The 25507-nt window shown below is 48.4% G+C and overlaps 1 protein-coding gene across 1 annotated transcript in view; it reads right to left on the reverse strand.

The window, feature by feature from the left end:
* DNAH2 (dynein axonemal heavy chain 2) overlaps positions 1-25507 on the reverse strand; it is an 85735-nt gene that overhangs the window by 49196 nt on the left and 11032 nt on the right. Inside the window, exons 4-23 of the mRNA XM_029213407.1 lie at positions 19562-19790; positions 18911-19021; positions 18503-18741; positions 17343-17534; positions 15179-15384; positions 14386-14515; positions 13938-14120; positions 13219-13433; positions 8866-9012; positions 7909-8065; positions 7419-7658; positions 6936-7124; positions 6592-6739; positions 5916-6108; positions 4130-4330; positions 3879-4035; positions 3341-3515; positions 2854-3017; positions 1066-1227; positions 862-965 (exon numbers count right to left, since the gene is read on the reverse strand). Coding sequence (XP_029069240.1) covers positions 862-965; positions 1066-1227; positions 2854-3017; positions 3341-3515; positions 3879-4035; positions 4130-4330; positions 5916-6108; positions 6592-6739; positions 6936-7124; positions 7419-7658; positions 7909-8065; positions 8866-9012; positions 13219-13433; positions 13938-14120; positions 14386-14515; positions 15179-15384; positions 17343-17534; positions 18503-18741; positions 18911-19021; positions 19562-19790 — 3542 coding nt within the window. The remainder of the gene's footprint in view (positions 1-861; positions 966-1065; positions 1228-2853; positions 3018-3340; positions 3516-3878; positions 4036-4129; positions 4331-5915; positions 6109-6591; positions 6740-6935; positions 7125-7418; positions 7659-7908; positions 8066-8865; positions 9013-13218; positions 13434-13937; positions 14121-14385; positions 14516-15178; positions 15385-17342; positions 17535-18502; positions 18742-18910; positions 19022-19561; positions 19791-25507) is intronic.

Consider the following 25507-nt stretch of genomic DNA (forward strand, 5'->3'; position numbering starts at 1 on the left):
ACAGAGATTGAGGCGCTGACTCTCTGGAGAGGGAGTTAGGACGGATGGTTGCAGGCCCACTAAAGATGATGCCTTGGGCCAACTGCTTTACATGAACCATTTCATTTTCACGGCCACTCTATAAATGAGGACCACTCTATCCATGTTATTCCATTTACCCATGCAGAAACTGAGGCTTAGAGAGGGTAAATAACTTAAGCAAATAAAGCAGTTAGGTGATACTTAATTGCATAATACTTATTAGAGAAGCATTGCCAAAAACATTATGCTGGAGGCAATACCAAAGAAGTAAAATTACCTACTCCTAAGTGAATAGATAGATAATTATTAAAACACCATTTATAAAATAGTTTATTCTAGCCTCAATGGTTTCAAAGCCTTCTTCTATCATGTGATAAATTCCAGATGCACTAAAAGAGGTAAACTTGAAAAGCAAAATTATAAAGTATGAGAAGAAAGTGTGTCTACACTTTCTGTGTCTATGGAGAGAGTGTGTCTACAACACTGGGGTAGACGGGGTCCTCTTAAATAAGGCACAAAAGCAAAACCCCTAAGGGACAAAAGTTATTAGGCTTTGGGCTACAATGTGCAAGTGTCTGTAGGACAGAAGACGTAAAGCTTAGCTCTGACAGACAACATAAATTGAGGGGCGACGGAAGGGAAAGAGCCAAGAAGGCTGGAGAACCCAGGACGATGTGACAGACAGAGGACGGCGGTGGGCTCTTGGGAAGCCTTCTTCAAGGCGTGTGTTGGTGAACAGAGGGGCAGAGAGAGCTAGGAACGCCATGGAGGGGACAACCGGGAGAACCAGGTGACGGCCAGGCCAGGGGGCGACCCCCAGGAGCCGAGGGGCAGCCTCACCGCTCTCGAAGGGCGGGGTTTCGCAGGTCCGAGATGAGAGGCATGGTCCTCTTGAACTGCTCTATTTTTGAGCGAGTGGTTTCAATAATCTCCCAGTTTCGGTCCTGAGCAAAAGCGAGAGGTGTCGGAAGACCTGACCATCTTTCCCACATGGCCTCTTCCTCAGTCAGCCTGCCGGCAGCCCCCCACCCTCTCCCCACGCACCTTGTACTCTTTGGCCAGTCTGGTGAGGCGGCGAAACAGCCCGTGGGCCATGGTCTCCATGGCCTCCGTCTGCAGGGTCAGGAACCGGCCGGTTTTCCACTGGTTCCAGTTTTCCTCCCAGTCTCGGGTGATCTCCCAGACTTGCTGCAGCGTGTCCAACTCCTTCGTGGCCAAGAGCAGACAGGTGCATTGAGTGATGTGACTCTCGCCCTCCTCCTCCCTGGCAAACACGCAGGGCCTCTCCTCCTCTCATTCTGAGAAGTTTTCCCTCCTGGCAACATACAGCTGCCTCCTCAGTTCACATTTCTTTTTCCTCCACTCTCTTGCCTTAAGAGAGCCTCAGGGCAGTGGTTGAGAGTCCGCCTGCTGATGCAGGGGACACGGGTTCGTGTCCCGGTCCGGGAAGATCCCACATGCCGCGGAGCAACTGAGCCCGTGCGCCACAACTACTGAGCCCACGTGCTGCAACTACTGAAGTCCGTGCACCTAGATAGAGCCTGTGCTCCGCAACAAGAGAAGCCACCGCAACGAGAAGCCCGCACACCGCAACGAAGAGTAGCCCCCGCCCACCGCAACTAGAGAAAGCCCGCGTGCAGCAATGAAGACCCAATGCGGCCAAAATAAATGAGTAAATAAATAATATATAACAAAAAGAAAAAGATCCTCAACGTCATTAGTCAGTAGGGACATGCAAATCAAAACCACAGTGAGATACTTCATACCCACTAGGATGGCTAGAACCAAAAGTAAAGGCGGGGGGGGGCGGGCATGCTGGCAAGGATGTGGAGAAGTAGGGACCCTCGTACGCTGCTAGTGGGAGAGTAAACTGCTGCAGCTGCTGTGGAAAACAGCTTGGAGGTTCCTCAAAACGTTAAACATAGAGTTATCCTATGATCCAGCAATTCCACTCCTACGTACATACCCACAAGAACTGGGATCGGGAGCTCAAACAAATACAAGTACGTGCACAGTCACAGCAGCACCACTTAACGGTAGCTAAAGGGTGGAAACAACCCAAATGTCCATCGACAGGTTAATGGATAAACAAAATCCATACAACGGAATATTATTCACCCATAGAAAGAAATGGGGCACTGACACATGCTACGACACGGATGATCCTTGAAAATACTACACTAAATGAAAGAAGCCAGACACAAAAGGTCACGTATTGCATGCTTTCCTTTACACACAATGTCCACAATAGGCAAAACCCATGTTCAGTTGACCATTAAAAACCAGAGGCGTTAGGGACACCAACCCTCTACTCAATCGAGACAGCCTGTGTATAACTTATAGTCTGCCCTCCACATCCGCAGTTCATCCATATCCATGGTTCCCCACCCGTGGATTCAACCACAGATTGTGTAGTGTTGTAGTATTTACTATTGAAAAACATCTGCGTATAAGCGGACCTGCTCAATTCAAACCCATTGTTGTTCAAGGGTCAACTGTAAGTAGAAAAGAGATTAGTGGTCGACAGGGGCTGGGGGGAGAGGGAATGGGGGGTTACTGCTAACGGGTATAGGGCTTCTCTTGGGGGTAATGAAAATGTTTTAGAATTAGAGGTGATGGTTATACAACATTGTGAATGTGCTAAATGCCACTGAACCGTTCACTTTAAAATGGTTCTTTTGTTACCTGAGTTTTCCCCCCATTTTTTTAAAAAAAGCTCCTCGCGTACCCATCTTCCTGGCCCCAGTTGTTTTCCCAGGCCGGTTGGGACCCACTCTCCTGCCTCCTGCCCCCTACCCTTGGTCACCACGAGGGCCTTGCTCGGCACACCACCTTCTCCAGGTTCTGCAGGTCCTTGGAGGCTGGCTGCTCGATCTTGAAGATGCCCAGGTTGGCGTGGAGATTGTTTTCTTCCTCCCGCATGGTGTTCAGCACGGCCCGTACGTGGGCTATCTGCCCCAGGGCCGCCTGGTGCCCCACGTTGCTGGCGAAGGGGCCTGTGGAGAATCCAAGGTGAGCTTCTCTCCTCCCACAAGAGAAGGAAAACGAGAGGGAACGCGTTGAAAGAATGTGTTGAAACTACTGTGGCTCGAGAGTCAGAAATGGGTGGGACATGAAAAGTCAGTGTAAGAAAACTGGAGAGGCTATGAGCTGGGCTGCTGCCTTCCAGCCAAGACTCAGCGACAACAGGAGTGTCACCGACAGACGTGCCAGGCTCTTTCCCATGCTCAGCCTTGTCTGCACCTCCCCCGGGACCTAGGCTTTGAAAGACTGGGTCAAGACAAAGGGGAAGCCAGGGGAGAGGTTGCGAGACGGGTACCTTTGAATTCAAATTCTTCCAGAAGGTTGTGTGTTTTCTTCTTGAAATCGTCAGCTGAGTGAATGAGGCCTGTCTTGAACTTCTCCTTGTGCCTCTTCAGCATTTGTTCACTGTCCAGCACAGCTTGCTGGAAGGCGACCCACTGCCCGCTGAGACTGTCCAGCATCCCTAGCACCTGGGGACATCACAGAGTGGAGGTGGCCCACGAGCAGGAGCTCTGCCCGTCCCACCAACACTTCGAAGAACTCTTTTCCGATCCTCTGGACCGGCATCTGTGTCCAAGTTCCACATGCAATGAGGCCCAAAGAAATCAAGCAGTTGCTGGGCCTGAAAGAGATCCTCAGGGTGACCTGAAAGATCATTCGAGTTAGCTTTGGCTCTCAGAGGCTTTGGGGCCTTGGACCTTCTCCCCCGCTCACTTCTCTGCTCTTCCTCCTGACAGCCGAGGGTCTCCGACGTGGGGCGTCAGCGTCCCCGGCAACCTGGGGCGGGAATGGGCCGGGCTCGGGCGGGTGGGCCGCGCGCCTTAGGAACTTACGCTGTCCTGAACTGGCACCTCGTACTTCTCAAGGATGGTGAATTGCTCGTGTATGGGAGGGATCTGGGTCTCCAAGTTGGGCATTTCGAGCTGCAGGGTCTCCATGAGGTGCAAACTGACCCCCAGTTCCTCCAGCGTCTGGGGAGGGTGGCTGATTCTGCAGCGTGGGCGAAGAGAGCATGGGCGGGCGGGCGCGAAGGTTGGACCTACCCACCCCCTGCACGGCCTGAGCCCACGTCCACCCGCCGTACTTCTCTGCGTTCTCCTGCAGGTAGGTGTGCAGCTCCAGGAGGCGCCTGGCCGCCATCTCCTTGAGCAGGGTCGTGAACTTGTTCTGCCACTCACTGCAGTGCTGCACCAGCGAGAACTTGAGGTGCGAGCAGTCCAGCAACACAAACTGGATGTTGAGGACCGTCTCCTCCTTCTGCACGTTATTAGCCACCTCCGTGTAGCTGAAAAGGCCCACATCCCCGCTAGGACGTCTTTTTCTTTGCAGACGTGCCAGGTGCCCTGCCTGGGTGACATTTTCCTCCCAGCCAGCAGCGCGAAAGCATTCTTCTGCTCCCAGGTGTCTCCCACTTCAACCCGTCCCCCAGTAGACGGCTGTGAACATGTCATTTTCCCAACCGCTGCTTTCAGACTCCTCGGTTTGCATTCAAGGCTTTAGAGGCTCAGAGATCTGGGCAGAGTTCACACTGTACTGCTCACTAGTTCTGTGCCGCCGGGCAGGTTATTTAACTGCTCTGAACCTTGGTCTTCTCATCTGTAACCTGGTGATGGTAACAGAACCCACCCGGCGAGACTGCTGAGAGGATTAAGTTGGCTGCTGAACATATATCCCTCTGCTGACTTCCTTTCTGGATACTCGCTATTTGGTGAACATGCTCACAAGGTCCCATCTTCGTGCTGTTGTCTCTGCCTGGAATGCCCTCCCGCTGCCCATCTCTGCCTGCTGATGTCCTACCCATCCTGAAAAGTCCTGCCCCAAAGTCACTCCCTTCATCCACGTCCTCCTTCCCCTGATGCCCCCGGCTGAAAATTCTCTCTCCTCTCATCGAACTGCCCCGCATCTTGCATACCTGACTCACAGCGCTGATCACATGGAAGCTTGTATAAGAACACTGAGCACGTCAGCACATTAGCGCTTCAGAGTTCACACAGTGCTTCCACATATACTTAACAGTCTCACAACCTTATGAGGTCGGTAGTATAACACCTATTTCACAGGAAACTGAGGCCCAGAGAATGTGAATAACCGACCGAAGATGACATGACTAGTAAGTGGTGGAGCTGGGATTTCAACTGTCCTCAAGATGCCACAGCCACTGCTGTTTCAGCAATATTCTTATCTTCCCTACTGCACTAGAGCCCTTGGGAGGAAAAAACTTGTTCATTTCTTTGTTTTTAATTCCTCACAACCCATCATAACAATGGTGTTTTTTGAACAAATGAATGAATGAATGAATGACTAGAGGACAAAGAGACGGGAGTTCATATCAGAATTTAAGAATCCTCTTCCATTTAACTCCCATCTGCGTTCTTAAAATGAAAGTGTTCACGTCTCTCACCTTTCAGATCCCTAGCATCTCTCCTTTCCCAGCAGGACCCTGTGGTACTTCACACCAAAGCAGCCTTTTCCCTAAATCTTGCCCAGCTCTTTTTTTTTTTTTTTTTTGCAGTACGCAGGCCTCTCACTGTTGTGGCCTCTCCCGTTGCGGAGCACGGGTCCCGGACGCGCAGGCTCAGCGGCCATGGCTCACGGGCTCAGCCGCTCCGCGGCATGTGGGATCTTCCCGGACCGGGGCACTAACCCGTGTCCCCTGCATCGGCAGGCGGACCTTCAACCACTGTGCCACCAGGGAAGCCCTTGCCCAGCTCTTATCGGATCGCTATCCCCTTGAGAAACAAAGGCCCAGTGCCCTAGGTCCGGTGCTGGTCCTCTAGTTTTCTGCCCCTCCGCCAGCCTGCAGGTCAGACCTCCTCCTGCAGCGCTCCGCCTCTTCAAGACAGACCCTCATAGCCACCTTTGCTCCTTACCGAGCAATGTCGGCGTCAAAAGAAGAGACCGGCGGGTTGAGGCGCTGGTATCGACGAATGAAAGAGTCCTTGTTGATCTCCCAGATCTCCCGGTACATGTCCCAGGTCTTGAGGTAGTTCTGTAGCAGGGCTGCGTTGTTGGTCATGCCGCTGCTGATCTGGGCCTGGATCTTCTTGATGTCCTCATCCCGCTCTTCAAGACCCAGCAAAATGCTTGTCACTAACTTCCACCCCGGCCCAAGCTGCAGCCCAGCCCCTGGCCACTGCCCCAGAACCTCCCCTCCAATAGCACCTTCCCAAAGAAATACAGCTCAAACACGAGCATTAGAAAATGAAGGAGGAGGCCGAAAGTAAAAGAATGACTCTACTCTGTAGAATTCAGATGTCTCACCTGTTGGTGTCTAGGGCTCTTATAGCCCAGCCCCAGTCCCAAACAAGTCCTTCCTGGTCTCCCAACCCCAAACCCCAAACCCCTTGAGCATCAGTCACCTAGTTTTGAACCCCCTCTGTGGCCCTTCTCCCTTCCCCATTCCAGCCCTTTGACCTGGGTTTTCCACCAGTCATGGAGATGACTGGCCCAGTACGTCTAGAAACAGCCCTGGTCTCTCCTCCTGGCTCTGCCAGGTCCTAAGCTTTTGCTACCCCTGCACCTGGTGCCCTCCCACTGCCCACTCACCCACGATTGTGTAGATGGGCTCACGAAGAAACTTGCACTTGATGAGAATTTCAGGGAGGTGGCAGAAGACAGAGATGGTGGAGAAGAGGTGGTTGCCAATGTCATTGACCACACTTGCCAAGGTCTGCAGAGTGGGTGAGAACTCCACCTGTGGGAGCACAGTGGAGAGGGCTTAGCACAGGCCCGGGAGGACACAAGCTCAGGACTGGGAAGGCTGGACACCGCAGAACCAGGCCTGGAGGCTGTAGGAGAAAGTCAGGGCCTAGAGCCAAGTTTAAGGATTGACGGAAACTGGCAAATAAAGTGTGATGATTTCGGGCTGTTGGGGGCAAAGTGGTTCCCACCTGTGCCACACCTCCCTGCATGTCATTCTTCAAAATGACAAGGACTTGGAAGAGTGGGTTGGGGGTGGTCTTTCCATCCCCATTGATGGCCTTGGACAGTTCCAACAGTGACCACTTCACGTTCAGGCGCAGGGCATCCTCCATCATGCGGTCCAGCCGAATCGTGTACTGCAGCCACTGCTGCTGAATCTGGTGGGAAGAGCAGGGGGAAGAGAGCCCCTCAGGGAAGACAAGGCAGGTCCTGGGAAATGAGAACCAGCCAACAGGGAGGGAACGAGCTGGTTCAACAGAAAGACGGGATGCCGAGTCCTGAAGGAAGGAAGTTTGAAAGGCCGAAGGTTGGGTGAATCCAAGACTAGAGCAGGATGTTTGAGAAGCACGTGGGGGTTGGGGGGGAGGGGAAAGACCAAGAGAAGGGTCTGATGGGACTGGGGGAGCGGAGGACCTGCCCACCCACAAAGCCCTGGCCACAGGACCCCCTACCTCGGGGCCGTCGTTCTTGAAGACTTCATAAGAGTTGGTCATGATGGCCACCACATCGTGGTGCAGGCTCACCAATTTCTGCTGCACCGCCGCCCGATGCTCTCTTTGGTCCTCCTCAAATTCCAGGTCCCTGTACACCCGTTTGCCACTAATGCGTACCAGCAGTGTCTCTGACATCACTTGGGCTCGCCAGCCAATGGTCAGAGTGGACACCTTGAACTCATTCACAATCGTCTGCACCTGGAGTCAGACCCCAGCCATGGGGGAGTTTCAGCTTGGGAATAGACCCTCTGGGCCTAATTCTATCCTCCCACTGTCCTCTAGCTAGAGTTGCTGACATTAAGAAAAAAAACTTCCCTAAGCACACTTCATTTCTTTCACACGACTCCCTGGTATCTCCACCACTACCCATGACTCAGGTATTAATTACCCACATGCCAGCCTTTCAGTCTGCCTTGCAGACCTTTAGGGTCTAATGACCACGGCCCACCTTGCTGGCGTGTACACGGCACTCTGTGATGAAGATGGCACTGGCCCCCTGCAAGGCCCAGTGCAGTTTCTTGAGCCCAGGGTGGATCTTCTTATCCAGGAACCGGATACGTTCTTTGAACAGGGCCTGCTCATCTGGGGACAGCATGGCAATAATCCTGCGCATAAGAGGAGACCGGTAGCTGACAGGGAGCTATCAGCTCCGACGACCTCTCCTCCACACCAGGACACTTGGTGGAGAACTGAAAGTTCATGATTCTAGGCTAGAGCTTTCCAATAATACTTCCTGCGATGACAGAAATGGTCTACCATTCGTGCTGCCTGGTACGGTAGCCACAAGCCACGTGTGGCTGCGGGGCCCTTGAAACGTGGCCTGTGCAAATGAGTAACTGAATTTTAAGTTTTATTTAATTTCGATTAATTAACTTGAATAGAAATAGCCACATGCACCTAGTGGCTGCCACACTGGACCGTGCAGTTCTAGACACCCAAACAAGACTGCCGGTCCCATCCCCTCAGACTTGAACTGGGCTGAGAAAGGTACCCAACCCCGAGCTAAGCCTCACTCCAGAGATGAGTACAAAGGGTGTTAAGAGGAGTGCCAGCATGGCCTTGCTTGGTTCAACGAATCTTATGTTGTTCTGGACCCATAAACCTAACGCCATCAACTTCCTTCCTAGAGAAGTCACCCAGGCCGACAGTATATATGGTCCAAGTGCCCAGTGGGGTGGGAGGGGACGTGGTGTTTTTTGCTCTCTACTCTAAAGCTAGAAGACAACACTGAAAGGGACAGGAATAATCGTAGGGCCGTACGAGAGAGCACGGGAACCTTTTTTTTTTTTTGAGATGGACAAAATGTGAAGGACGCACACTGTAGGAAATGGACAACATCATGGGGCGGATAAGACAAAGAGGGAGCATGTAGTGGCATTCTGGAGGGCTGCAGCGAGGGCCCCACCTGTTGTAGTCCCGAGTGAGGAGCAGCAGGTTTTCTCGAAGAATGCGCAGGTCCTCGGCGCGCTCAGCCACATTCACCACGTAATGGGGCGTCTCGAAAAGCAGCCGCTCCCAGTAGTCGACCTCCACAAAGAGGATCAACAGGGACCTTGGGGAGGAAGAGAGGCAGAGCAGCTGTGGGGCCGCCCAAGGGAGTAAACCGGAACCAACACCTGACCAAGAGGTACGGGGCTGGGGCGCATGGAGACCCTTAAAGGTAAGCAATGAAGCTGAACCTCCGAGTAAAGAAGGCGGACTGGACACGTTGACTTTTGCTCCCCTCCCCAAATAACCAAAATAACAGTAAAGGGGGGTTTCGCTTGTCTAAGGCATAAGCCCACAAATACAAGAAGACAACAACTGAAAACATCTGAAAGTGCAAAAGCAGATGGATAAGGAGAAGAGGAGTCCAGTCCTGGTGCTGGAGACAGCTGGGAAGCCTCTTTAGAGGCCTGGGGACGGGTGGCTCCAAGTATCTCAGGAAAGGGGTGAAGGTGGGACTATATAACAGGAAGAGCAGTTGAAAGTTTAGGAAGCAGCTCTACCCATGTCCCCTCTCCTACTCTACGTAGTTAAGCAAGTTGCCCTCCCTCACCCCAGCCTAAGACTGAAGGCTTCTTGTCTCAGGAGGCAGTGCAGAGACAAACAGAGGGTCTTTGGACTGGGGAACCCCAGGCCCAGTTGAAGGAGAGAGTAATACACTGGCAGCAGGGGTGGTGAGTCACCATGAACCCACTGAATGTTAAGATCCCCGCCTCCCTTTCCTGCCCAGAAACCAGCACTCTGGCAGCTGGACCTACACCCTCCGGAGCAAAGTTTGAAAGATGGTTCTCTGTGACCTCGGACCAGCCTAAATAGAAAAGTCCCACGGATGATGACCTCTGGAGTCGCCAGGAAACAGCGCACCCGGACAAGCCTGCAGTGAGGCTCCCAGTTGAGAAGCCCCCCTTTTCCTGCTCAGCAGAGCTGCTGGTCAGCTTTCCAGCCCCTGTACCTTAAATATGGACAGACAACCAAGGGTTACAGAACATTGGTCTCTGTCTTTCCTAGCACAAAAGGCGGGAGTCAAAACAAACAGAAGAAAGCAACCAGAAGGGAAGGAGAGGGGACAGAGGTTGTGCAGAAAGAAGATGGCCTACCTGCAAAAGAAAAACAAACAAAACCACCTCGAACATCCTCAGAGACAAAAGAGCATCTGTGAAACAGAAACAAGATGCTAGAAAAGGGACACCAAGAGAGCTCTTAGAAGTTAAAAATGAGAGCAGAAAATTTTTTAATCAAAAGAGAGATATAGGGCTTCCCTGGTGGCGCAGTGGTTGAGAGTCCGCCTGCCGATGCAGGGGACACGGGTTCGTGCCCCGGTCTGGGAGGATCCCACGTGCTGCGGAGCAGCTGCGCCTGTGAGCCATGGCCGCTGAGCCTGCGCGTCCGGAGCCTGTGCTCCGCAACGGGAGAGGCCACAACAGTGAGAGGCCCGCGTACCGCAAAAAAAACAAAAAAATCAGCCTGGGGAATAATTTTTGTAAAATATTTTCTGATTTGTCCTCAGACAAGTGGTCAGGCAGTAGAGATAGGACAGGGAAGCTGGCTGGGTTTGGTGCTGACACCCCAGAATGAACTGACAGGATGGAGAAAGTGCTGTCAGAGCAGGAGAAAAGGAGGAAGAGGAAGTCCCATACGCAAAACACGGACAGACGCCAATGTCCCCTGTCCTGCTCTGGAGAAGTCCCACTACACAGAGGAGTCTGCTAGATACACAGCAATAACACAGCTCTTTTCAGCCAGGGTACAGACGACATCTGGAATATGTTTGTGTTAAGTACTATCTGTAAGGCTGGTCTGGCTGTAAAATGTGGTAAAAGCCAATTTGGACTTCAGAGTTCAAATATTTGGGCTATAAGCTGGGATAACAAAACCCAGCTATAAAACCCAGTGAGATAAAATAGGTGCTATTAGGGACTGGAAGGCTCCCAGAACTAAGGGAGAGTCAGGTAGTTCCGAGGACAATCAGGACATTTGAAGAGCATGCTTATTTCAAGATCTTATCTAGACCATGAACACAAAAAAGTAAACCTGATAAAGTTATCTGCCCCTCCTTGGAGCCTTCATACGTTTTGGAAAAGCTGAAACTGTCTTGGATGTCTTTACTGGTTTAACGAGCCAAACTTTTCAAAATCCTTCCCCGTGATCATGGCTTTTTTTTTTCCCCCATACATTATTTACTGGATTGAGGTAGTTTATCATAAAGCCACAAAAAATGTAAAGCAGCTTAAAACAGATCTCTCTAGACAACAACTGCCAAAGGATGGGGGTAACTCTTCTCTCTGGAAGAAGTGTTTTAGCCATTATTTGGGTTTTGGCTAAACCCAGGCCATAAATATTTGGCCCAAAGTTGTCTTGTTAAGCTCTACTGTAAAGATTATGCAATGGTGTTTGAGATAAATATCCGATGTGTCCCTAGACAAGAGATGATCACGGCAGACAGAAAAGTTGTCTCCTAAGTTTATCCTTGCTACGTGGGCACTAAGCTCAAACATCAGGTGGACACACCACTGTGGGGGGAAGGGAACAAGATGCAGGAAGCCTAGCTGAAAGCCCCCAGCACAGAATATTCAAGAACCTTGTGGAAACGGTACAACTTCTAAGTCCATCAGTAGTGGGTTGATGGATTAAATTACAGTACAGCAAAATCGTGGGATGCTATAAGCCGTGGAAAATAATTATGTAGTACTATACATACAGAATGGAAAATCTCCCACACATATTGCTAACCTTAAAAAAAAAAAAAAGCAAGTTGCAAAAATACTGTTTATAATGGGATCCTGTTTTATGTGTGCAGTGTGTATTTTTGATTACATGGTAATCATGGTTACCTCTAGGGAGTGGGGCTGTGTGCTGGATTTTCAGTTTTTCCTTTATATACTTCTACATCAATCTCTTTTTTTTTTCTTTCACAGTGAGCATGCACTACTTTTGTAGTTTAGAATTTTTAATTTAAAAATTAAAAAAAGATTTTAAAAATTAAAAAAAAAGCAACCATATGAAATGGGCGGGGTGGCATGATAAAAAAAATACCAAATCTTTAACAGTGGTTATCTTTGGGGGAATTTTTTTCTTCCTTCTACTTTTCTGCATTCTGCAAATCTTCTAAAAGGATGAAGAATTTTATAACAGAAAAATTAAATAAATCATTTTGAGAACACTTTGAAAGTATAGAACAGTGAGGACAGTATGCTACTATTCATGTTAAAAAGTATACTTATACAGACATATACTCTTATCCCTGGGATGTTACACAAGAAACTGGTAACCTTGACTCTTTCTTTTTTTAAAAAAATATATTTTTTTAAAATTTTATTTCATATTTTTTAAAATTTTTGGCTGCCTTGGGTATTCATTGCTGCGCGCGGGCTTTTCTCTAGCTGCAGCTAGCGGGGGCTACTCTTCGTTGTGGTGCACGGGCTTCTCACTGCAGTGGCTTCTCTTGTTGCAGAGCACGGGCTCTAGGCACGCGGGCTTCAGGCTCCTCCCTGGAGCCTGCATGCCACAACTAGAGGAGAGAAACACCCACACACCACAACTAGAGAGAAGCCCACGTGCCACAACAAAAGATCCTGCATGCCTCAACGAAGATCCTGCGTGCCGCAACTAAGACCTGATGCAGCCAAAAATAAATTAAATAAATAAATAAAAAGAAGGTTTGTCATCTCTGTAGTCAGCTGCCTTACATAGCTCCTTCTTTATTTCTCTCTTCAGCATCTTATATGGGAAGGAGGCATGGCTCCAGGGTAGAACTGTTCACTTACAGAGCCTCAAAGGGCAGGGACTTCGCCACTGGACACATTCCCTGTGCCCATCTCGGCTCTTAGCATGTGGAAGGTACTCGCTATATATTTTTGAATAATTAATAAATGGATTAATTAAATTTAAAACAGTGGTGATATGAAAATGTCATGATTCTAAAGCTGTAGACGAGGACATGATCTGACAGCCCATCAGTTCTCAGGAAAGGCCCCTTGGTGGCTCACAGTTTGGAAGGTTTCGCTGAGCCATCGCGGCCACCTAGTGGCAGAGCACCTACATCACTGGTTGAGTAGGTTACTGGGGTTTTTCTGTTTTCAATCAGTTTTTTTGAAGATAAAATGTGAAATTAAAATTAAGAAGTGGTAGTAAACATATTACGGGATAAGAGAGATTTAGAAGAATGGGGAGAGAAACCAAGAGATAGGAGTTAAACTCTGGGGAGGGTTGGGGAAGGGAAGGGCGCTAAAGACAGGACAAGCAGAATGGGAGGGAGTCACGGAGGGTGTCGTACTTGTCAAAGTTCACATCCAGCATGCCCGCCTTCTCCTGGCTGATTCGTAGCAACGGCGTATCCAGCCGTCGAATGCAGTCCTTGTCCAGAGTTGATGTCCAGTCTTGGAAGGTTTTTCGAACCAGTTCGTCAATGGCCTGAACCATCTGCTGATAGGTGTGTACGCTCTCTTCTCCCGTCCCGATGTGGGGCAGGAAATGAGCATTGGAAAGACACTGCAGGGGAAGAACCAGGGATGGCTGGAGTCACCTGCCACATTCCTCCGTGTCACCATCTCCCTGAGACCCCCATCCCCGACCCCCGACACACACACAGACACTCCGACAATATGTGGGAGACTCGGAGGGAAGGTGGAGCCCAAAGGAAAGGTGAGAGGAAGAGGCCATGGCACAACGAGAGGGGGAGCCCAAACGAAGAAAGAGAAGCACAGAGATTCAGCTCGAGGAAAAAAGTCGGGAAAAGGAAGTCCATCACAGGAGGTAAGGGATTTAAGAGGCACAAGGTCGAAAACTAGCATGAGCCCTTCCTCAGGACAGATCACTACGTCTGCCACCCCCTGGACAGATCCAGTCTCGGTCAGGAAACCTCTCCAGGGAGACTCTCTGGAGGCAAGCCCCCCGCCCCTGCCCCCCACCCCACTCCCGCCTCAGCACTGGGCTCAGCCTGCAGACTCTACCATTGCCGCACTGAGAACAAGTCCTGGAAAAGGCCAGACTTACGTTCATGACCCTGTCGATGCGACGCCGTAGGATCCGCACCCAGTGCGCCTGCCCCGAATGCTGGGCCATGTAGGGCTCCAGGTACGGCCACTTCTTGCTCAGCTCACGGTTCACGAGGGCCAGTTCGCTATTGAACAGCATGTAGAGATCCACCGCCTTCTTGTCATATGTTCGCTTGATAGTCTGATGAAGAAGAGGAAGTTGACAACACACCCAGGGATGCGGGTTCCCTGCAGCTCCACCCTGGAGGAAAGCTACACCCCTGCTGTGGGAGTCCCGCTCCCAAGGCATCCGGGCACTGGGGGAACAGCGGAAGAAAAGAGGCACTGGCCATTCAGGACAAGGGACAGAGCATGAACGGAGGTTGGATGGTGTCTGGAAGGACCAGGAGGAACTGAAGGAAGGCAGAAGAGAACCAGGGGTGGAGGAAGCAAGCGGGCAGCCGCACCTCTCGGGCTGCAAGCCTGCGGAAGGTGTCCAGCAGTAGCACCCCGTGCTCCACGTCGCGGACTAACTCGAAGGCGGAGCTGATCAAGTTCTGAGTCATCACCTCCAGGTCCTTGACTCCAGCCCGGAACCTGCACCGTTAGAGGTATGTTGAAGGGTGGGTGCCCTCGCCTGCCCCCAAGAACATCCCCTGAGTAAGACTTCTATGTGTTATGTACTGAGGGCTTCCTAGGTGCCAGGCACTGAGTGTTGTACACGCATTAATCCACTTATCCCTCAAAACAGTGCAGTGAGGTAGGCTTTATCACTAACCGTATTTTTTTCTTTTTTTTTTTTTTGCGGTACGCGGGCCTCTCACTGTTGTGGCCTCTCCCGTTGCGGAGCACAGGCCCCGGACGCGCAGGCTCAGCGGCCATGGCTAACGGGCCCAGCCGCTCCACGGCATGTGGGATCTTCCCAGACCGGGGCACGAACCCGCGTCCCCTGCATCGGCAGGCGGACTCTCAACCACTGTGCCACCAGGGAAGTCCCACTAACCATATTTTATAGGTGAGGAAACAGAGGCCCCAGCTGGTAGAACAATGTATGTAGCTAGTTTGTGGCAGAACCGGGATCCAAGCCCAGAAAGGCTGACTCTGGAACCCTGAGTCTGAGCTGCCACCTCCTTCCTTGCACTTCCCCTGCCCTCCCCATCCCTGACCTGTGGCCTCCACGCTTCCCCAGTACACTCTGCTCTCACCTCCCTGACCTCCCTTCCCTGCTCCACCCCGGGGGCCTGCCTGTGACGCTCTCACCTATTGTAGTCTTCGTGCCAAGAGGTGTTCTTGACGTCCAGGATGCCCCTGCGAACAGCTCGCAGCACGTGCAGGTTTTTGTGGAAGATGTCCTCAATCTCCAGCAAGTTCCGTGTTATCTGGGGCCCCTGGGCACCAGAGAAGCAGGGAAGGGGACCTTGCTTGCCATCTTCCCAGCGGGCAAAATGGAACTGACAGTCACATACCTGCAAAGAAGTCAGCGTGAGGCTTCCTGCCCTCCTTTCTGAACCTCTCTGTCCTGAGCTCTCTGGTTTAGCTTTAAATGGCTAAAAACTAAGGAGGACCAACCAGATGCAAGGGGCTACCGGGGTGAATTTTAGCTGCAGAATGAAATATGAGACACTAAGGCAGTGATAACAGGCAAAAGTCTCAAAGCACGGGATGGTGGTCAGGCACACAGTCATGTGAAAAGAACCAAAGCAGCAAGTTCTATGTGTAGCCTCAGCCCCAGCTCCCCCAGCTCCTAGAGCGTCTGCTGTTGGCTTTAAGTCTCCTTCCCTGACAGTCTTCCCACCTCGATAAGGTCCTTGCAGCGTTGCACGAAGGCATCGACCTGGGCAAATATGCTGGTCTGGTCTAGGACCCAGCCCCAGCGGGAGAACCTGTCGGAAGAAAGACTGACCAGTCAGAAGCGGGAACACGAGGCATTAACCAACCTGCCCAGGCCAGGCTAGAAACATGAGTCCTAGTCCAGGGGGAGCCTTAGAAAATGAGACCCCAAGAAACAGTTTTCCTGAACCCCAAGAGAAGAAACTCAAGGTGAGGAGAGCCAGAGAGGAAACAAAAACATCTCAGTTCTAAGAGAAGTTTACACACAATGGAATTTTAGACTTCAGGGCCAAGAAAGGAGGAAAACACCAGGAGGGATTCCTGGGATCAGGGAGAAGGTTATTAGAGTTAGGAGGACCTACGGCTGGGAGCTAGAATATCCGAATCCACAGAGAAAACTCGGACCCATGTAAAAACTCTAGAAAGATATAATCCATAGGCTTAAAGTGCAAGCAAAAGGACTCAGCATCTACCCGCTATAGGAACGACAAGGTGGGCGACACACAGGATATTAGGGGAGGCCCGTCGTACTGGGTATGCATCTGCACAGCCTGTAGGTAGTGGTCTCTCCAGGCGTGACAACAGGAGATGCAGCCTTGTAGGTCCTCCTTGCTAGAAATGACGTATCCCTCGAAGATCCGGTCCAGGGAGATGGCATGGCAACACAGGCGGATGATCTCATTGCTCATCTGCAGATGGGGTCCCAACAGCCTCAGTTCACCCTCTCTCGGAGTCCCCAAGACCACGCCTCAGGTCTCAGCCTCCTACTTCTGGATTTGCCTCCCGATACCCCTCTCGCCCCTGGTCCTCCACTGCTGGCGTGGCAGCACCTCTGGGTTCCACCTCCATTGCCTGCCTCAGCCCAGCTCTGCAGCTGCATTTCTAGCCAGCGATCGGCCCAGCGCCCCTGCCCTACTCTTTGGCTCCACTGCCCTCCAGGAAGTGTGCCGGCTCCTGCTCCTCAAAAGTCGGTGTTCTTGGGCTTCCCTGGTGGCGCAGTGGTTGAGAGTCTGCCTGCCGATGCAGGGGACGCGGGTTCATGCCCCGGTCCAGGAAGATCCCACATGCCGCGGAGCGGCTGGGCCCGTGAGCCATGGCCGCTGAGCCTGCGCGTCCGGAGCCTGTGCTCGGCAACAGGAGAGGCCGCAACAGTGAGAGGCCCGCGCACCGCAAAAAAAAAAAAAAAAAAAAAGTCGGTGTTCCTTCCTGAATCTGCCTCTCGCCCACTGCGAGTTCCATCTTTGGAAACGAGAAAGAGTGGGTCTTCCCCTTCCATACAGCTCTGCCTGGGAGTCTGTCCTTCGTGCCCCCCTCCCGCCCTGCACTCCATCTACGCCTCTTCGCAAAGGCCCTCTTCCCGCCTGGGCTACGTCCGTCTGGAAGCAAAATGTCCAGTCCAGGCCCCAACTCCAAGCATCACTAAAGTTGATGATGCAGGCAAAAACCTGTGGTCTCCGTCCGACCTGAAGGGCATTCCTCACTACCTTTTCACCGCATATGTCTGCTGGTGAATTCCGCCTTCTCCAGAAATCTGCGTCCTATTAGCACGGCCACCCCCTCATAACCCTCTGTCCCACCCTCTGCAGGCACACACCTTCCGGAAGAGGGAGGTCAGTCTCTCCCGGGTGTTGTAGTGGGGAGAGTTGACCCAGATGATGCGGATGAGGCTGATGAGCCTTGGGAGTTTACTGGAGATGTCCTTAGGCCTCATGAAAGCCAGCTCCTGGTAAGGTTCCTTCAGGATCGACAAGAAAGTCAGGTTTGACTGTGCTTGACGAGAGCCATCCTGGCAGTAAAGAGAAACCAGGAGAAGACTTACCCCCTGGAAAGAACCCGTTCACAGCGAGCGCTTTTGATCCTCCTCAAACCCTACCCCGACTTGCCTCTCCCGGGAAGCATTCCCAATTAACCCTACCTGGTGCCAATCACCTCAGGTCTCTGCCACCCTTCAGGACCAGAGCTTGTACATATCGACTTTTATTCACTTACTAGTTTCTACAAAAATATTTTTATGTCTTTTCTCATGTGGGAGTCCCATCTCTCCCGCTAGACTGGGAATTCCCCAAGCTCGGGTTTTGCGTCTATTTCTCTAGTTTTTCCCCTTGAACTCTTAACTCTGCACAAAGGAGACGCTCAATAGGTGTTGATCAACTGACTGGATATCACTCTCATTCAGCCCAGCGGCTGTCAGCCAGGCCCCTTCACTGCCCTGTTCTCAACGAGAGTTTTAGACTTCTCCACCTAACGGTGGCTCAGTTCCCTCAATACCAGCTTCAGATTCCACCTAGGAAGACAGGGCCTCTTTCTCTGTATTCTACAGACCACTCTGATCTCTGTGCGTCCCAACACTAAGATAATCAGCTTGTCATATTATACCAAATTTAATTTTTTTGAAGTGTTTCTTTTGCAGCTCTCTCGGCTGAACCGTGTGGGTTTGTCTTTGACCCCAGGCCATCTAGCCATCTCTTCTGTGTAAGTCTTATTTCTCAGCTGGACTGTATGGGCTGGGCTCAGAGAGGGCACTCAATGTAGTACACTTGTTGAGTAACCAGAAGTCTCCCTAACTAAACTATAAGCTCCTTGGGACCTTGTGTTCTACCACTTTTATACTCTCCCACAAGTCCAAGTCCAAGCACTGGATGCATCTATCTTTGCCTTTGATGACTATGTTGACTCTCTCTTCTTAGCACCTTACAGTGTCCCAACCACTGTCTACTTTCTGGCAAGCCTCCATCTTTTGATCCACTCACAGACCTGTATCTGCTGGGCCAGCTTCATAAAGGGCGCCAGGTAGGATGACTTGGCAAGACGCAGGATGGACTCGATGTGTTTCACTCCCGGCTTCACCAGCTGTTTGCTGATGCCAGACAGGTCCATGCATCGGTTGCGCCAGAACTCAATCTCCTCCAAAGGACCTAAATTTTCTCCTGTCTCCACAGTTTCCTGGGCACTGAGCACTTCCTTTATCTGCCGTGTCCAGTGGATCATGGAAGCTGCCGGGGAGAGGACAAAACCTCTGGCATTTCTTTGCAGTACTCCCCAGTTGTGTCCTTCCCTGTTCCCCCTACAGAGCCCTCCTAACCCAACTCCTGTCCCAGCCTCTGGGCTGCCCCCCACCTCTCCCCTAGGAGCCCTGACACATGGGCGGTGCCAGCCACTCACTCTCCAGTCGCTGTACCAGATCTTTGTCTTTAACCACCGCCTCAGGCTTCATGTTCATGGCCTCTGTAGGGATGTAGAGAACAGTGTGCCCCTCCAGTTTGTACCGAGTATCTAAGGAAAGGACCATGAGAGTTCACAGAGGGCGATGGGTGTATGCCACCCCACTTCCAACCATGGTTGATGATCTGGGGCCCAGGAAGTGTACGCATTTCAGGAGAGCACGCAGGAGAAACTATGACTCATGCTTTTTTGATACCAAGCGGGAAAATGACAGAAGGCAGAGATACCTCACTGAGATATTATAAGAGATTGTCATAACATATGGCCAAAGATCTATACCATGCCCTCAACACTCTCTTCTATGACACATGTACTCCCCCCTACTGCCCGCCCCCATCTCCCCTTACCCTACATGTACTCTTGGAAATTTCCAACTCTGAGCAGGTCTGGCCAACTGTTCTACAGCAGGAAACTCTACCTGGATTAGAAGGCAAACTCTGTACCCTGTTCCACTCATTCAACAAACACATTCCAAGCACCTACTCTCTGCCAAGCAACGCGGGTACTCAGGAGCAATCTCCCCCCCGCCTCACTCTCTCTACTGTTGGTGGGGACTGGGGAGAAAGCAGGCATTCCAGTCTTTCCACTCACCTGTCAGGCAGGCCAAGAACCTGTGCAGGTGAGAAGCAAAATGATTTCGAATGCTCTCGGGCCAGGTTGTGTTTCTAAAGATCTGAGGGGCAAAGACGCCATTGAGCAGCCGAAGCAGGGCTGGGATGTAGGAACCCCGCACTGTCCCAAAATGCACAGTCGCCTCAAAGTTCTCTGGAGTGATGGGAACTTGCGCTTGGCGAATGAAGTAGACAATCTGGTTCTGGGTCTGCATGAAAGACAGTAGATCAGAGTTCAGGGTCCAGGCCCAGCCATGATCCCCAAGGGAATCTGAGGCTCCAATCATGAAAGCCTGGCTGAGTTCTTCGTCGCATTCCCTTAGTGTATCCAATCCTTCTCCAAATATAAGCAACATGAGGTGCTTCCTGTTCTTGTCAGGGACATAACAGAGTCTGTATACAGAGATGTGGGGAGGAAATGGAGAGAGCATGCCTTGAGGGTAGGGACTGTGTATTTTGTCCAACTTGGCTCCAGACCTAGCACAGTGACGGGGACATATTAGATGCTCCATAAATGATGGATGGATGGATAAATGGAGAAAAGGATATAGGAAAACCAGAAAGGAGAAGGACCTAAAGTAAGAGACAACTGTCTAGGGTTTTCCATTTCACTTGCATATACTTTTCCCCCAGTTTTTCACTTATCCTTCAGTTGTGTTTATGCTGAGTTTTTGTTGTTGTTTACATTCAGAAATGTATAACTTTCCTGTTGTTAAAACTTCTTAAAGTTTCTGACTTCTACATGCTTAGAAAAGTCATTCCCGCTCTAAGATCAGATTCATCTGTCTTTTTTTCTTTAGTACTTTTGTAGCTACTCTTTATACTTGATTTAACTTTAAAAACTGAAAATAAAATGCAAAGAAGAAATTCATAACCATTCATCTTCCCACTATCCAGAATTAAATTTTGGCTTTTTTTTTTTGTTTTTGGTTTTTTTGTCCATGCCATGCGGCATGTGGGATCTTAGTTCCCTGATCAGGGATCGAACCTGCGCCCCTGCATTGGACGCACGGAGTCTTAACCACTGGACTCCCAGGGAAGTCCTTGTATTTCTTTTTGTAAAAAAAAGCTTAACAATTATTATTTTTGTTAAAAATGATATGTTAATTATAAATAACTGAAACAATGCAGAAAAGTACAAAGATAAAAGTTTAAATGTCATCTAAAAATTCCACCACCCAGATATTAATTATGATCATTAGAGAAAATACTATTCCAGACATCTCTCTCTCTCTCTCTCTATCTATCTATCTATCTATATATATACAGAAAAATAAATTAAAATAGTTATTTCAAAATAGGATCATGCTATTTTTTTTTTTACATATAATTTATTTATTTTTGGCTGCGTTGGATCTTTGTTGCTGTGCACGGGCTTTCTCTAGTTGTGGCGAGCGGGGGCTTCTCTTGTTTCAGGGCACGGGCTCTAGGCATGCGGGCTTCAGTAGTTGTAGCACACAGGCTCAGTAGTTGTGGCTTGCGGGCCCTAGAGCGCAGGCTCAGTAGTTGTGAGCACGGGCTTAGTTGCTCCGTGGCATGTGGGATCTTCCTGGACCAGGGCTCAAACACGTGTCCCCTGCATTGGCAGGTGGATTCTTAACCACTGCACCACCAAGGAAGCCCCAGGATCATGCTATTTGTAATTAAAAGTATTAAATTTAATTTTACTTGGATTTAATAGAATAAAAACACATTGATGTGAATATAGTAAGTGGTTGAGCTTCAAATAACTGTTTCTTTATCTCTAAGAGAGATTTCTTCTTAAAAGACCCCTTTCTAAGGTTATAAGAAAGCTTATGAAAAATATTAAGAGGTTAGGACTTCCCTGGTGGTGCAGTGGTTAAGAATCCACCTGTCAATTCAGGGGACACGGGTTCGAGCCCTGGTCCGTGAAGATCCCACATGCCGCGGAGCAACTAAGCCCGTGCGCCACAACTACTGAGCCTGCGCTCTACAGCCCGGGAGCCACAACTACTGAACCCGTGTGCCACAACTACTGAAGCCCACGTGCCTACAGCCCGTGCTCCACAACAAGAGAAGCCACCTCAATGAGGAGCCCACACACCGCAACAAAGAGTAGCCCCTGCTCGCCGCAACTAGAGAAAGCCCACGTGCAGCAACGAAGACCCAATGCAGCCAAAAAATAGATAAATAAATGAATAAAAAGAGGTTAGTTTTCTCACTGCCTTCCAATTTTAAGTTCAGTTGACTCGCTGCTTTGAACGACAAGAACATTGACATCCTCTTACTCTCTTGCATTCTCTCACCACTTCCCAATTTTTGTTATACTATTATTTTTTACATTGTCCAGGTTGATAACATTCACATTCAATAACATAACCATAATTTCCATGGTTATTTAGTATTAGTTCTTTATTTAAATGAATTGAATATTCACAGAGTCTCTATTCCTGAGTTTTCTATTTGGTTCATTCCTCTTTTTTTTTTTTTTTGGTTCATTCTTTGATGAACTGGATTTCCATTGATGACATCATTTTTGCTTTTCAAAGTAGGGTTCTTTCAAGACTAAAAATGACTGCCTATTTGTTGCCTCTATACTTGACCATCTAGGCTGGGAATTATACCCTTGGGTTACACTACGGTTCCTGGAGAACTCATAGGTGTAAATTCTGGGTGTTCAGAGAAGTCTGAGATCAGCCTAATGGTTCCCCTTGGTAGATAATTTGGGATTTTGACTAGAGGCCTAAATAATTATTTCCCAAATTTTTATTTTGAAAAAAATTCCAACCCATAGAAAAGTTGCAAGAAAGGCACAATGAACAATAACATGCCCTTCATCTAAATCCACTAATTGTTAACATTTTGCTGTACTTGTGCATGATTGCACTCTCTCTCATTTTCTCTCCTCTCTCTCTGCTGAGCCATTTCAGAGTTAGCAGCAGACGTTATAAAACTACACCCTTACATACTTCAGCATATGGCTCCTAAAAGGGAGGATATTCTCCAACAGTCTCAACACTGTAATTATCACACTCAGAAAATTTAACTTCATTTAATACTTTTATATAATGCAGTTTATATTCGATTTTCCACAGTGGTCCAAATAATGTCATTTACAGCTGGTTTCTTCCCATCCAGGATCCAATACAGATCACACATGGTTGTGTCCCCTTTAATTCCACATAGTTTCCCAGTCTTTTTCCTTCTACCATGACAGTGATATTTCTAATAGTCCAGGCCAGTTGTTTTCCAAAATGTCCCTTAATTTTGATTTATTGGATTGTTTCCTCATTATTAGATGCAGGTTAAATATTCTTGGCAGGAATACCACATAGGTGATGTTCCCAAAGAATTAATTTCCCCGAATTTAAGTAACCTAACTAAGACGTGTATTGACATTAAACACTGTGCAACAAATTTTTGTGGAATAAAGTATGTCCTTTCAATTCCCACATTCTGTTCCTTCTGCAGTTCAGGGAAATTCTCTGTATTTTTATTATTTTTTTTGTTCCACCGGGTCTTAGTTGTGGTAGGCAGGCTCCTTAGATATGGCATGTGAACTCTTAGTTGCAGCATGCATGTGGGACCTAGCTCCCTGACCAGGGATTGAACCTGGGCCCCCTGCAATGGGAGCTCAGTATTATCCACTGCACCACCAGGGAAGTCCCTCTGTATTTTATTTTTAAATTTATATTCTGTTTCATTAGTTGGTACCCTATGTTAGATCACCTGTGTCTGTCTTTCACAGCTATTAACTTCTCTCTACTTGTATTGTCATTGGTTTTTTCTTCTGCATACGCTGTAATTATCTCAAGCCTCTCTTCTACATCCGTTCAGATTTTCAGTGGTAGCTATTCAGTTCCTTGCTGTTTCTAACCTACTAATTTTAACATGTAAACATGCTGCTTTCTTTATTTCAAAAATCTGCAGTCTCCCTCTTATTTCATTCTCACGTTTTATCATTTCGTCTCTCAGCTTATTAAAAAATTAAATTCATGTTCTTATTAAGTCGTACTGTAACATGATGCTGTTGTGAGGAATTGCCTTCTGTTCAGTTATGTTTTCCTCTTTTGCATGTTTTGTTCTGTTCTTTCTCTCCCTTGATGTAGTATGCTTGCAGTTGCCATGCAATTTCACTTGCCTCATGCTTGCGCAGCTCTCTGAATTCCTTCTTTTTGCTTTAAAGTACTGTGGGTGACTTCCTGATGTCCCACTGTGAGAGCCCAGTTTCATTTCCCCCTCGAAGTTAAAGTGAAAGGGTTGGGTATTTTATGTTTCATTCACTTTTCTCTAGCCTAAGATAACTGCATGAGGGGATGGGCAGATGGTTAAAGCTAATTTAAAACAGTGTAAAATCTTTGTTAAAATACATGGGCTCTTTCTTTTCAGATTTTGTAAAAAACCGAGGTTCACTCCATCTCACTAGGGGGCGTCCATCATTCCCGCAGGGAGGACAGTTTCCATAAGTTAGTACCTAGACCTTTCATTGGTCCCCACTTTTAAAGTTTATTAGATTAGATTTTGCTTCTTTCCTTGTTTGTTTACTCTTGGGTGTTTGCTGTTTTCTCGTTTTACTTTTTACTATTTTATCAAGTATTCAAGAGTAATAATTTCTTAAGGAAGTTTTTCAATTTCAATCTTGCCCCAGGAGAATACAATTAAATCCATGATCTATTTAGAATATTTTTTGGCATGCTAAATAGATTTTTTTCAGCTTTGTTGAGGTATAATTGACAAATAAACATTGTATATATTTAAGGTGTACACTTTGCTGTTTTGACATACATATACACTGTGAAATGATCACGGCAATCAAGCTAATTAACATATCCATTATCCCATATGGTTACCATTTACTTTTTCTTTTTTCTTTTTGTAGTGAGAACACTTAAGAACTACCCTTTAGCAAATTATACATTATAGTATTATTAACCATAGTTACCACGCTGTATATTAGATCTCCAGAACTCATTTATCTTGCATAACTTAAACTTTGTACAATTTTCCCCCAGTTTTATTGAGATATAATTGATCTATAACATTGTATTGGTTTAAGGTATACAGTGTAATGATTTGATATGTATATTTATTGCAAAATGATTACAATAAGTTAACACCTATCACCTTACATAACTACAATTTTTTTTTTGTCAGAACTTTTAAGATCTGTTCCCTTAGCAACTTTCAAATATACAATACGTTTTGTTAACTAGAGTCACCATGCTGTATGTACATTAATCCCCAGAACTTATTTATCTCATAATTGGAAGTTTGTACCTTTGACCAACTTCATCCATTTTCCCTACTACCCCATCCCCAACTCTGGCAGCCACCAATCTGTCCTCTGTTTCCCTCCATCTGAATCTCTGTTTCTCAATCTGTCCTGTTCTCTGTTTCTATGAGTTAGTTTTTTTTTTTTTTCTAGATTCCACATATAAGTGAGATCATACAGTAATTGTCTTTCTCCATCTGATTTATTTCACTGAGCATAATACCCTCCAAGGCCACTCATGTTTTTGCAAATGGCAAGGTTTTTTTCTCTCTCATTGCTGAATAATATTCCTGTGTGTGTGTGTGTGTGTGTGTGTGTGTGTGTGTGTGTATTCCACATTTTCTTTATCCACTCATCCAATGATGGACACTTAGGCTGTTTCCATACCTTGGCTATTATTAAATAAACTATAATGAATGTGGGGGTGTGGATATTTCTTCAAGATCGTGATTTCATTTCCTTTGGATATACACCCAGAAGTGGGATTGCTAGATCATATGGTAGTTCTATTTTTTTGAGGAACCGCCATACTGTTTTCCATAGTGACTGCACCAATTTACATTCCCAGTACACAAGCATTCCCTTTTCTCCACATCCTCATCAATATTTGTCATCTCTTGTCTTTCTCACGATGGCCATTCTAACAGGTATGAGGTGATACCTCACTGTGGTTTTGATTTGCATTTCTCTGAT

The sequence above is a fragment of the Monodon monoceros genome, unplaced genomic scaffold (assembly GCF_005190385.1).
Source record: "Monodon monoceros isolate NGI ecotype Baffin Bay Population unplaced genomic scaffold, NGI_Narwhal_1 Super_Scaffold_9, whole genome shotgun sequence".
NCBI classification, from domain to species: Eukaryota; Metazoa; Chordata; class Mammalia; order Artiodactyla; family Monodontidae; genus Monodon; species Monodon monoceros.